The 12,483-nt window shown below is 44.5% G+C and overlaps 2 protein-coding genes across 4 annotated transcripts in view; one reads left to right on the forward strand and one right to left on the reverse strand.

Moving 5' to 3' along the window:
• Nucleotides 1–227: 227 nt before the first annotated feature.
• Nucleotides 228–3,797, forward strand: LOC137667565 (histone-lysine N-methyltransferase SETMAR). The gene is made up of 2 exons (XM_068408349.1): nt 228–479; nt 2,228–3,797. The coding sequence occupies exons 1-2, from the start codon at nt 228–230 to the stop codon at nt 3,038–3,040; spliced, it is 1,065 nt and encodes a 354-aa protein (XP_068264450.1). The 3' UTR covers nt 3,041–3,797.
• A 2,116-nt stretch (nt 3,798–5,913) lies between these two features.
• Nucleotides 5,914–12,483, reverse strand: part of SUMF1 (sulfatase modifying factor 1) — a 31,990-nt gene continuing 25,420 nt past the window's right edge. For 2 of the 3 annotated variants that reach the window (XM_068408940.1, XM_068408939.1), the window contains 2 exons: nt 8,806–8,865; nt 5,914–7,263 (listed from right to left, as the gene is read on the reverse strand). In XM_068408940.1, coding sequence (XP_068265041.1) covers nt 7,153–7,263; nt 8,806–8,865 — 171 coding nt within the window. In that variant the 3' untranslated portion in view covers nt 5,914–7,152. The remainder of the gene's footprint in view (nt 7,264–8,805; nt 8,866–12,483) is intronic. The other variant, XM_068408941.1, reaches the window with a different exon arrangement.

Consider the following 12,483-nt stretch of genomic DNA (forward strand, 5'->3'; position numbering starts at 1 on the left):
AGTATGTAATTAACATTTAAAACTACTCGTGTTTGAGTGCTTTCACATACATCACACAAACCCGCACCGATTTGCGGAGGGGCAGCCCCGTCGCCAGGAGTGACCCACAGCGGCAGCCACACCGCCTTCGCCCAGCCCCTGTCCCGGGGCAGCCTCATCGCCCGGGTGCAGGGCGGCGCGGAGCTCCCCTCGCCGCCTGGCCTCGCTGAGGGCAGCAGCGCCACAAGATGGCGGCTTCCCGCCCACGCCACGCGAGCTCGAGCTCGTGCTCCCCCTCGCGCTCCCGCTCCCGCGCCGCCGCTCCGAGTGACCACAGCGCCTGCGCGCCCACCCACAGCGAGGCTGCGGCCCGGAGAGCCAATCGCCGCAGGGCCAGGGGGCGGGACAGAGCAATGGCGGCCGGCGCGGACGTGAGCGGCGGGCGGGAGCCGGTAGCCGTGGCGCTGTGGCCGCCCGGGGAGGCCCCGCCGGCCTTTCAGGTAGGGGCGGGGCTGTGGCCGCCCTCGGAGCCGGACTGGGGGGGACCGGGGAGGGGAGGGAGAAGCGGCCATCGCGGCCCGGGGCGCCGCAGGGAGCCTGTGTGCCGGCGCCGTCCCCTCAGGCAGCCGCTGCCGTCCCGCAGGGCTGTGGGGCTGTTACACGCCCAGCCCCTCGGTACTGCTCTCGTTACCTGCTCGCCCGTCACGTTCCAGTTACGCAGATACGCATTTTTTTCTCGCTATGTGGCATTTTGTGGATTTCCATCGCGCAGTTACGCCGTCACCTTTTAGGAGGAGTCAAGCTCTTGGCTGCAGGGCTCTAGCGTCGACCGTAAGCTGAAAGTAGACCGGGAGTTACGCCTGGCAGCCCTGTCAGCCGCTTCCCGCTGCACAACCCTCTGAGGTGGTTTACCAGAAAATGTGTAATCTATAAATACAGGACGATACTTCAGGCTTTTTTCCACACTTTCTCAGGCGTTTGTCGTCTGTGTTAGTTGTAGGAAGCTCCAAAGGCATTTCCTGGCAGTGCACCTTCCTGCCCAGGAGTTCGCTTTAATTAGAGGGTCTTTAGAAAACAAAATGAAGAAGTTTCCAGTAAGCCTGGGGAAAAAAAATAAAGACATAATCCCAATAGACCCTAATCTTCTTAAATTTCACGGTGTGCTGATATTTTACAGAAATAGGATTGCTTGTACACAGTGAATGGGAACAGATAAAGGGCTGGTAAACTTGGTTTTGAGTAAAGCCAAATGAGTGAGAAGCTGATGTTTATGAAAAAAAAAGAACCTTCTGAATGAACTGGCATGTTTCCCAACACCCAGAAGCTACCAGACATAAGCTACTATGAAATGTAATATTTAGTAATAGCACAAGCTCCAGGTTTCTAAACAAATCTTTGCAAGCTGAATGCTGAGAAGAAAGTAAAAATATAGATGTAGCTGTCCTTACATTTTGATTTTCACATTCAGCAAAGTTTCCATCAGCTTTTACTTTGCAGCCATCTGTGGTTCTATAATTATTCACCTGCTGGGGGCATTAGTGTAATTTTGATTTTAAGCTTGGATGCTTGAACTGAACCACATCTGTTCCCGCAGACAGAATTTAGGGTGAAGCAAATACCATCTCACACTCTACCCTGACAACAGCGCAGTTAGCTCAGCTTCCTTGTAAATATGTAGAGGTGGAGTAGTGCAACACCCTCATCACTCTGTAACAGAATTAGAAGGAGGAGGTTTGAATACAACATTTTGAAGAGATCAATTGAAAGTATCTATGTCCATTTTTAACAAAACTGGGCATTTGAAATTCTGTGACTTAAAATAACTATCAACTAACCTTGTAAGCAGCTTATTGAGCATTTTGAAGGGGGAGAAAATTACTTTAAAGATACTTCGCTATTTCTATAAATAAAAATTGTCTCTAATAAACTGGATTCAATTAGCTGACATGTTTTTCCTGCTAAGAATTTTTTTTTTGCCTGGCTTGTAGACTATTTTGAGAAATTCAGTCACTAACAGACTATTGATTCTTTTTTGGTCTACATGGAATATATGATTTGCATTCTTTAAAATGTTTTAGAAAAGTTAGACTTGGAGTTAGAAAAAGTTTACAGGAGAAAGAAGTGTTCATGATTTCAGTTCCCTACATTCAGAGATTAGTCATTGCCAGACACAGACTTAAAAATTTGATATCCTGTGTGGAAAGAGGCATTGAACGTGACAAGGATTTGATTCTTGTTCTCTTCGCAGTATAGCCCAGACAGCGTGGCCGGAGCAGACGGAGACATCGACCCCACTGAAGTCACCTTTCCAGGTTGTTCTTGTCTTACCAGCTCCTGTGTGGTTCACGTGTGCTCGTGTCTTTGCCGTGGTGAAAATTACAACAGTTTGTGCCTCAGGCCTACAGCCGCAGGGGAGGAGTACGCCAGGCCCGTGTTTGAGTGCAACGCCATGTGCCAGTGTGGGGAATCCTGTCAGAACAGGGTTGTTCAGAGGGGGTTGCAGTTCAGGCTGGAGGTGTTCAAGACTGAGAAGAAAGGGTGGGGCCTTCGCACTCTGGAATTCATAGCTAAAGGGAGATTTGTGTGTGAATATGCTGGTGAAGTTTTAGGCTTTAATGAGGCACGGAGAAGAATTCAGGCCCAGACATCAAAGGATTCAAACTACCTCATAGCGGTGAGGGAGCACCTCCACAGCGGGCAGATACTGGAGACGTTTGTTGACCCTACGTACGTGGGTAACGTAGGCAGATTCCTGAATCATTCTTGTGAACCAAATCTATTTATGGTGCCAGTTCGAGTTGACTCAATGGTGCCTAAACTGGCACTTTTTGCAGCTACTGATATTTCCGCTGGAGAGGAACTTTCATATGATTATTCTGGGAGATTCCATAATTTACCAGTAAGTAACAGAGAAGAACAATCGTTAGAGGAAGATAACAGACTGAGAAAACCCTGCTACTGTGGTTCCCGCACGTGTGCTTCCTTCTTACCTTGGGACAGCTCCCTCTTTGCCACACCAGACACTTCTTCAGGGAGCTCTCCAGAGCCTTTCAGTCCCTAAGCATACCTGAAAAATACCATTTTCCCTCGTAGTTAAATTGCAGTTAAATAAAACTCTGATTGTGTATCCCACCAAGGAAGCACGTGTGGTTTTAAGTAAAAAGACAAGATTTTGAGAATAACTTTGTGCAACATCGTAGAGACTGTTTTCAAGGTGGATGGTATGATAGAAAGGAGCACTGGAGCTTCAAGATGTTCCAAAATCAGTTACTAAGCCAGGCCTGGTGGGTTTTTCTTGTTTTCTTCTGACACTTTGCTGCATGTGAAAGCACCTCTCTGAGTTTGTACCTTTCAGAAAGAATGAACATTGGTACACAGAAAGGACACATGATATCAACGAGAACTGTCACTGAAACTTATGTAAGAGAATGAGACCAAGGAATGTTGACATTTGCAAGAAGGGCATTAGGTTTCTTAAATCCCATTAAAACAAATTATTTTTTTTTTAAATTACTTGCTATAAATTTTTTTGGTTCCACAAAAAATAATTAATTATTATTGCTGTAAAAACCTTGCCCAGAAAAGCTAGCCTGAATGCTTCACCCCCCCTATTTTCCATCTCCAGTCACATCTAAGCTGTGTGCCAAAATCTGTGTTTAAGTGACTGGTTCAGTTTTGTATCATTTAGGTTCTGTGCAGACGGCGCAGTGCTGCAGGCTCAGAGAGTACAATCATCCCATCTTTTCAAATCATGTCTGTCTGAAAGCTCATCTGATAAGACTTCTGCAACAATAGTACATCTGAACAACACCAAATTTGTGTTTCAATGTTGTTGAACAGCTGGCACAGACGTGAGCGTTCCTTTTCACTGTCCCTGCAGAGCCAGGCAGCATTAGCAAGGCCTGTCCTTTCCCCACAGAGGTCATTGCCACTTTCCATCATTGTCCAGGTCTCACAAGCACATGCTGCTTTACTGAGTGTCTCCTTACACCAGGGATACATGAGGGAGCTCACCAGATGGGGTACGTTCTGCAACTGCATGTTACTTCACTTCCTTTCTAGAACAATCACATTAAGGAAGTTTCAGACAGGCTTGTTTTGAATTTCCCCCCCCTCTGGTATATGACATAAACTGAAATGCTGCTTTTTAGTCATGCCACAGCGTGCCATCCATGGCACAAACCCCTGGGTTATTTGCTCTGTGCAGTTTGACCTTTAACTGTATTCATAACCTTTGACAGAACATTTGTACACAGGGTAGCGCTTCTCAGGGCGCTCTGCTGTCTGCAGGCTGGTGGTAACTTTTTTTTTTTAATAAAAGACAACTTTGATGTGGACCAGAACAATTAACCTGATACTGACACAGGATAAAGGACATTTTACTGCTATTATTTTGCTGTTTGCTAAACAAAATCTTTGTGTTTATCTATACTTCCTTGATAAGCTTCAGTGTTAGCTTTTCCCCATTTAATGTAGACCTTCATGCTTCCATGATGAAGACCTGCTGTTGAGATTTACATATGGCTGTGGTTTGAGATAAAAATTGCCACGTGATTTTTCTTAAGAGTTAGTTAATGATTAAGTGTCACTTCCATGAGTACAGAAAGCTTCGAGAGGATTTCAGCTGCTTGTCAAAAGTAGTTTACAAGCTGAGTGGCCATAACTTTATTCCTTGCCTGATCAAGGGTGCCTGCTTGTACATGAGAGTTGTTCTCCAGGTCCTGTAACTTAGAACACACGCAGCACTAGATACCGGAATGCAGCTTGGGTTGCAGGTTCTCTTGTCCTTACCTGGTGTACCTGGTTTTCACCCCACACTGGGCATTGTGCCACCTTCAGCCTGCAGCACTGGATGATCCAATCTACTTCCTCTTTCCCTCCTGGAAAAAGTTTCAGGACTAGTTTTATACCATCTGTATTCCTGTTGCTCAAGATGAGATGGGTTTTCAAGATGACAGCACTGTTTGTTAGCTTCCTGTTATGAATACGTACTTGGCATGATTTGGAGTAGTTAAGGAAGTGTAGATTCAAAAAAAACCAACCCCCCACCACCATTAGCTGCATCTCGTCCTCACATCAGCAGCCCTAACCTGAGAACACAGCCGAGCCTCTGTCTCAGTGCAACCCTACCCTCTCAGTCCCAGCCAGCCTGTGCTGCTGCAAGTGACCCGAGTGTCAGTTACCTGGTTAGAACAAACCTCCACAGCACGGAACAAGGGAGCCTTGTGCTGGTAAAACAGCCAGCCACGTTAAAGGCCTTGCCAGAACACGAAATAATATGTTGTCATTAAGTTCTAAACCATCATGGCAATTGTTAATGCCTCTTTTGCATAGAGCCTGTGCTTTAGACTCTGCTGTGCCTTGGCGTGTGGAGCAAAGTCCTACTAAAAAGGAAAACAAACCCTTGTTTCTACCTGCTGCATTTCGGTTTGCTTTTTCCTTTGGGTTCCTCTCAGCTTCACAGTCCCAGTCTAGTACTGCACAGCTCAGTGTGCTCTCACAACAAATCCAAACAGCTCAAGAGACCGTGAGCTCTGTGTAATCCTCCCTCCTTTCTATTATCAGTATTTCAGTATTCAATACTCACTCACTTGGAGGTTTACTTTCCCCTTGAAATCTGATCTGATTAATTCAAGGCTGTTCAATGCAATAACATAAAGTATTACCCAAACGAGCAGCACGAAGGGGACACATTCCACCATCTCCACAGAAGACCAGGAAGACTTTTCTCCACGTGCCACCCACAGCACACTGGGTATTGACTGACATACACCTGATGGTGTGGCAGCATGAAGCTGTTTATTTAAATAGTCATAAGAATTTTCCAATACACAGATTTGTGTGTGTATTTTTATCAAGGATTTTTTCCAGAATAAAAAACAAAACCAGCTCTAGGCAAAGTCTCTTATAAAAGTGTATTCCTTCTTGTGGCAGAAAGACAGAAATAAAGATAGAAAGAATCTTTCCCTATTACTTATAATAAAATAGATGTTTTTAATGCATAGATGGTAACTAAACATTTAATGCTGGTAAGGCAGCCTTTACTACACCAAATATTACCACAGCTTTTCTCATGCTTATGAGAGTGCCAGGTCATAGTGGTGTATTCTGCAATCATTTTTTCTGCTTATGAGAGTTCCCTTCATCCCCGTTGGAGGGAAACACTTTGTGAAAGGCCTGAAATAGTCATCCCAAAAGGAGGTAGCTCTCATTATTCCCATTTCCCTTCCTCCTTGCTAAAATCCTTGTTAAGATTTTAAAAAAAAAACAAAACAAAAAAAAACCCAAAAACCACAACAGAACAGTTTCCAAATTTACCTTATTAGGCCTTAGGGCTCGCAGTCACACCTGCCATCTTTTCAGTTTCATTACCTGTTATTCAAGTGGAATCATTTGTTAGCTTCAATTTCTAATGATGCCATTTTTGCAATTTGCAAGTCCCCAAAATAAGTCCCCACGTCCAAGAGAAATCCAAAGCAAAGTGCCAGTGTTTTTCCATCAATGAAAGTCCTCAGCATAAATAAATGCTTGAAATTTTATTCAAATATGTACAACATTTCTAATCATCATCACCCTGAGGATTATCATCCCTCAGTTGCAGAAGGCACTTTAAAGAGCAGCCAGTATCTCACCAGAAAAAGCACATTTCTGGGCCAGATTTTCACTGCAACAGGAATGTAAGACAAAGGCAGCACTAATGGCCTGCGTGGCTGGCTGGCTGCCAGCCCTCACCTCTTCTCAACTCCTTCAATTTTCTTTTAAAGCTGTGTGGAAGCTTATAAAGTCCTTGCTTATTGGATTTGAGTGTAGAAATTCAAACTATACATAAATAAAACTATTTCCTCTTTTCTAAAGGAGCTATTAATTAATCCTTTAAAACACAATCAGCATGTTTCTCCTCGGTTTTGTGCTAGTTAACTCCAGAATACTCTCTAAAACCAACATAATTCACCCATAAAAAGTTTGGTCAGGATAAAAGTCCAGGGCAGCTTCCCCAAAGATAAACACAGGAAGGTTCTTCAAGCACTGTTGAGCAGTGTTCAATTTTTTTCTCCCAGTAGGAAGTTTAAGCGCTAGATTTTGCTACTCCGTGTCATCAGCAAGTGACACTCCACACATCTCTTCTTTGGGTGAAATTCAGCACCTCACGTCTTGGTGTGACAGCCCCCGTGGTCACCGAGGCTCTGGCAAGGTGTCGGCTGCGCAGCGGAACCCCAGGTTCGAAGCAGAGCTGTCGGGAGTGTTTTGGCTACGGGCTGCACAGCGATACCTGTAGCAGTAAGACTGAGAGTAAGAGGAGAAAAAGTGAACTTCAGAGCGTATCACAGCTCGTGCTTCCTTAGGCAAGAGTTTGTTAGATTAACCCCCATCAGACACAGCCATCTGATGCCGCTCGTGTATGTCAGTGGGAAATAACCTCCGCACTGGTGTTTGTCTTGTGCTTGTAGGATTTGAATTTCTCTGATAGACCAATTTAGATCAAAAATGTTATCTTTAAAGATTCAGGAGAGGACTGCTGCAGGGTGCTTTGTACAAGAACCAGGCTTCTGGAATGGCAAACACCTTTTTTTCTTTTTTTTTTCCTCTCCCCCCCCGTTTTTAGCACTGTGAGGGAGAACAGAGCAGAGTGGGGAGGAGAGGGTAGTTTTCTCCTTTAAATCCAGACGCCTTCAGGGTCCCAGACCCCTTCCCGCTGTCCCTGCCGAGCAGCAGGTCACTGACGTTATCTCCATGATAACAGGATCTCCATCTAAGACTCAAACCCCAGCTCCCCACCAGCTCTTTGGGAGCAGAGCCAGGAGCAGGTGCTGCTGCCTCACCCTGCAGAGGCCAACCCTGAACCTCCGCGGCACACAAGAGGATTTAGAAGCTGAACTATTTTGAAAATAACAGTAGCTGCTAAGCATACATGTAAAAAAAGTGCAATTTTAGCCTTTGTCAACTCAGAGAGGTAGAACAGCAGCAGAATAGATGAGGCTGAACAGATTTTAAGGCACCTAATAAAGAGCCCTTGTACTAATAGTGTTCAGTGGGGTGTTTTGTCTTTATACACAGCCTAGTTTTATCACCTACAAAAAAGACTAGGACAGACTAGAATCTTCACAAGCCTTTAAAATGGGTCACATTATTCATCATTAAAGAAAAGTCTATTCCAGTGTTAATTTAATCAAAACTGCTAATTAACATCTGACATTGATGTCACCTAAGAAAGAAATCAGTGTAGAAAATGGGATCTCACTGTAGAAAATCTAATTATGAGAATGATTTGCCAGCTGCAGGCTCTGCAAGGGAAAAAGAACAGGGCAGCTTTAATGACAAAGGAGATCCACAATGAGCATTTTTTCCAGTGCAGGAACAGAGTTTAAAACATGATTTGTGTCATGAACAGCTATCGCATTGTGGTGGCATCCAGACTTTCCAGAATTTCAAGTCTGGTGTCAACTAAGCTGAAACATTCACCTCCCAGCAATCTTTCTGCAAACCCTGGTAGCCCTTCTGATTGAGAGTCATTCTAAAGCTACAAAAAGTCACATCCATGCTCTCACAAGTATCACCCAAGCACTCTAATGAAAACAGCATTAGAGGCATACATCAATTTTAACTGCTACATCTAAAAAGACATACTGGGTAAAGCAGTTTGTTGTAATTCCAAGCTAACCAAAAAGAATTCCTTCAGAACATGAGGGATTGCTCTTCCTTAAATTGCATGAAACCCCTTAACAAGCATCCAGGCTGCCAGGAGACTGTCAGAAGATCATTTCATTGTCAAGTCAGGTACTCAGAGGCAAGATCACTATGAAGATACCCCAGGCCTTTTCACATTACCTTATGGCACATGTAGGATCCACCCTTCTTCACTCTGTCCGTCCCCGATGAGGGCCCTTTCTGCAGGGGAGAGGACGCTGGTTAGTATTCAAGGAACAATTGCCAGTGACAGGGTAAAGGTACAAAGCTGTAACAACAGGGAGATGGATAAGGAGCAGCCATAAATATTCAAAGTAAACTAACTTCAGCTGTGCCTGAACCAGAAACCTTGACATAATTATGCTGTAAAAGACTTGCAGACAGGGGAGGGTAATTGTTCTCCCTCCCCACTGCTGCAAATATTAACATTGGAGTTGCTGCCCACTGGCCAAGAGTGCCTTGTGCTTGGTCTCCTTCCAGTCCAAAACCCAGTTTGAAACACTAGTGACTGTGCAGCAAGACATTCTGCATCATCTCCCAGTGAGGAGGTACTAAATTTGTTAGTCTGTGGGATCATGACAGCTAAAGAGGTCTCCGAAAGCGCTGCACTTAAGAGCAACAATTTTGTAATTGCGTGTACATTTGCAGTGTAATGTGTGTGATTTATTTGAAGTGCTTGGGAAATTGGCCCTAGAATTGATTTAACGAGGTTATTTCTCTATTCTTTTTCAATTCCAACTCCAAGGATGGCCTAATAGTTCAAGGAGAAAGCTGGGCTGCCTTGATAACACTCTTTTGCTTGCCTTGATGCATATTTATTATGTAGGCGAGCAATTCTCCTTTCTATTTCTGTCCATGTTACACTAGCGTGCAACAAAAACGTTTTATTATCATGTACAAAGCCTCCAATAAAGAATTTTTCACTTAACTCGAGGTACAAGCTGTTGTTTCTTCACTGGTTGGTAGGGTGTACAAATCAAGTCTGGATTTCTAGACAAAACCTTATCAGAAGAATTTGTGGGATACAGGAAGAAATTTGAGATTCTCCAAATCCCTGCATTCTCTGCTCAGACCATTCCCTTTATCAAAAAATATAGGTTACAAAAAAGTCACCAGCCCAGTTTTTAGCAGTTAGGACAAAAGAATTCGTTGCTATAGAGTATGTAAATGATACAAAATAGTACCATAAAAAGTACCATAATAGATTAAAAACAGACAACTGCTGAAAAAGAAATCCTGCCAATTATTTAGTCTCCTCCTGTCCAGCAGCCAGGCATTTATCCTGGGAGTACCTGAAGGGTGCTGTGCTTTCTGCAAAACCTTACCACCACCACCTTGACCAATATCAGTGCAGTCACCAAAGAAAAATTTCATTTCTGTCACATCTCCTGAATCCAGGAATAATTTCCCTGTAAGAAGAAAGTTCCTAAAGAGAGGATTGCCCAGGGAACGACCCCTCTCCAGCTTTCCTCAGTGTCCACTGATTTGACCAGCGTTGTCTCCTCCCCAGGTCCTGCATTACCAGAGGCAAAGTTCTAGAAGAATCAACACAAGCATTTGCAACACTGAATAGAAACCATGGGGGTTTTTATTGCAAAATTTTATATGATAGGAAAAAGAAAAAAGTTAGCCTACTACTGCATTTAACACCCTACAAATACTCCAAGGAAAACCACACCCACAGGCAGTGTCTGCTCGTTTCCGAGCCCGGGTGCTCCTCCACAGGACAGGCTTCTCCATTTCCAGGGTCTCTGGAAACGGTCTTCACAAACCTTCACACTGACCCCCACTCTAAGATAAGCCTCTAACAAGCACAATCAACTCCATGAGCCTGTTAATCTCATTTTAAGGGAAGCCAGGGTAGAGCCAGCCAGAATAAAACTGACCTAAAAAAAAGCTACATGAGAACAAGACAAACCAGAGAACAACAGAGCTGTTGAGCAGGATTTCCCATTAAAAATTGTAATGCAAACACAGAGCAGCAATGTTTGCTCTTCACTCCAGAGTAACTTTTACAAACCAAGCTAATTCGGGATTAGAAGGTTTATTGGCCAACCACAAGACTACTGTAGGTTTCAGCAATTATACAGGGATAACATATACTGAAGCAGCACGTGAACCAAACCTAATGGTAATTGCATAAGCTCTTTTTATTAATTACAAATATCTTCTGCCAGGCAAAAACTGAGCAAAGGTATTTGGTAACAAAATAACAAGTTAAATTGAAACCCCCCAGCCTGTGAAGCAGGATTACAGTACTGAAACACTTCACCGCCTGCAAAAATCTGATACTGTGTTCTCCAACAATCTATTCTATTACAAAACACTTTAAAATCACTGAAGGTAGAGAGTTCATCATAAAACAACTCGCAAAGTTCTCGAAAAAGCAGAAAACCACTAGACATTAGTTGGAGAAACAATCACAGCCTGTTTGACAGCTGTCTATGGGCTACGTTTGATTCTCTCGCTGTTGCTACGTCCCTGTCTGGCTCTGCAGTTTAGCAAAGGAAAAGATCAGAGGAAGCTGGGATAACCAGCTGTCCCTGCGGTTGTATCCGGCTCCTTACACATGGACAAAATCAAATGCACAAGCACCTCTATGCAAGAGACCAGCTAGACCGATACCATTCTCAGCTCGTGACTGCACTCAAATTGAGGGAGGTTAAAAAAACAACCACAGCGCCTCAAAAGGTAGGGCAGGGTGAATTCAGTTCTCCTTCCTAGTGTTAGAAATGCAGCTTACAAAAACTCCCGGTCTCCTTTGAAGGCTATTGTGGAGTTACAGTTAGAGCCACAGCGCTGAACACAGCAGGCAGGGATTATGCTTTCATTATGTAGCTCAGCTTCTCGACAAGAGGCACCACGTATCACCGAGGTCCCCAGCAAAGCCACGTGGGCTGACGTGAAAGCAACCAAAACTAAGTGAGGACAACATTCTTATTCCAGACTGATGAGGATCCCCATCCCCATTTACATTGTTTTGTACTGTTGTATCACAGGTTTGTCTACCCGAGGAGAACGGGGTGTTGGAATAAAGTGTTGCCTTTCCTTTCTCTAATGGTTTGCTTCCGCATCCATGTGCAATCCCCTACTTAGCGCTAGAGACTGAGGAGTTCAAAGCCCCCCAGATATTAGTCAGCATCCCAGCAGCCAAGGGCTGTACTCACATTCCTTTACTGCAGGAGCCCTTCACTACAGCTCCCATAAGCCCACAGCTCAACCACTGCAGTAAAGCTCAGGGCAAGCAGCTGTCCTTCCCCTGTACTGCCTCACGTCTTATTTTTGTACTCCTTTTCCTACCCCAGCCTTGCCGAAGAAACCTCAAACATGTCACGTGCAGGATGAAGCCACCTGGACTCCATTTCCTTAGCGTATGAAGTTGAACAATTTTGTCTGGGTGGGTAGAAAGGTGCTGCAGCCCCTTGGTCTACTGTAGCATGAACCAGCTCCGTTGGCCAAAACAAGGCCCCATTCCCAGCTCCAAACGGGGCTAAAGGAAGCAGCCAAGTCCCTACAGACAAACTGGAACAAGAGATTTCAACTCCCTGAAAGGTGTTAAGAGCTAGATGTCCCTTACTAGTGACACCCTGCTTCTGACGCTGCACACACCAGTTCCACACATGCCCTTCTGACCAGAGTCCTTTTCTCTGTGTGGTCTTTCTCCTACCTGCACCACTTGCTTAAGCTTTCCCTTATTTGACAAAAGACCTCAGCAGTCCTTACATCTGCAGATGTAGAAATGTAAACTCCTTCCTGTCTGAGCACTGGCTGCTTAAGGAGTACTGAAAAATCCCAACCAAACCCCAAAAACATCACTGC

This window comes from Nyctibius grandis, chromosome 10 (assembly GCF_013368605.1).
Source record: "Nyctibius grandis isolate bNycGra1 chromosome 10, bNycGra1.pri, whole genome shotgun sequence".
NCBI lineage: Eukaryota > Metazoa > Chordata > Aves > Nyctibiiformes > Nyctibiidae > Nyctibius > Nyctibius grandis.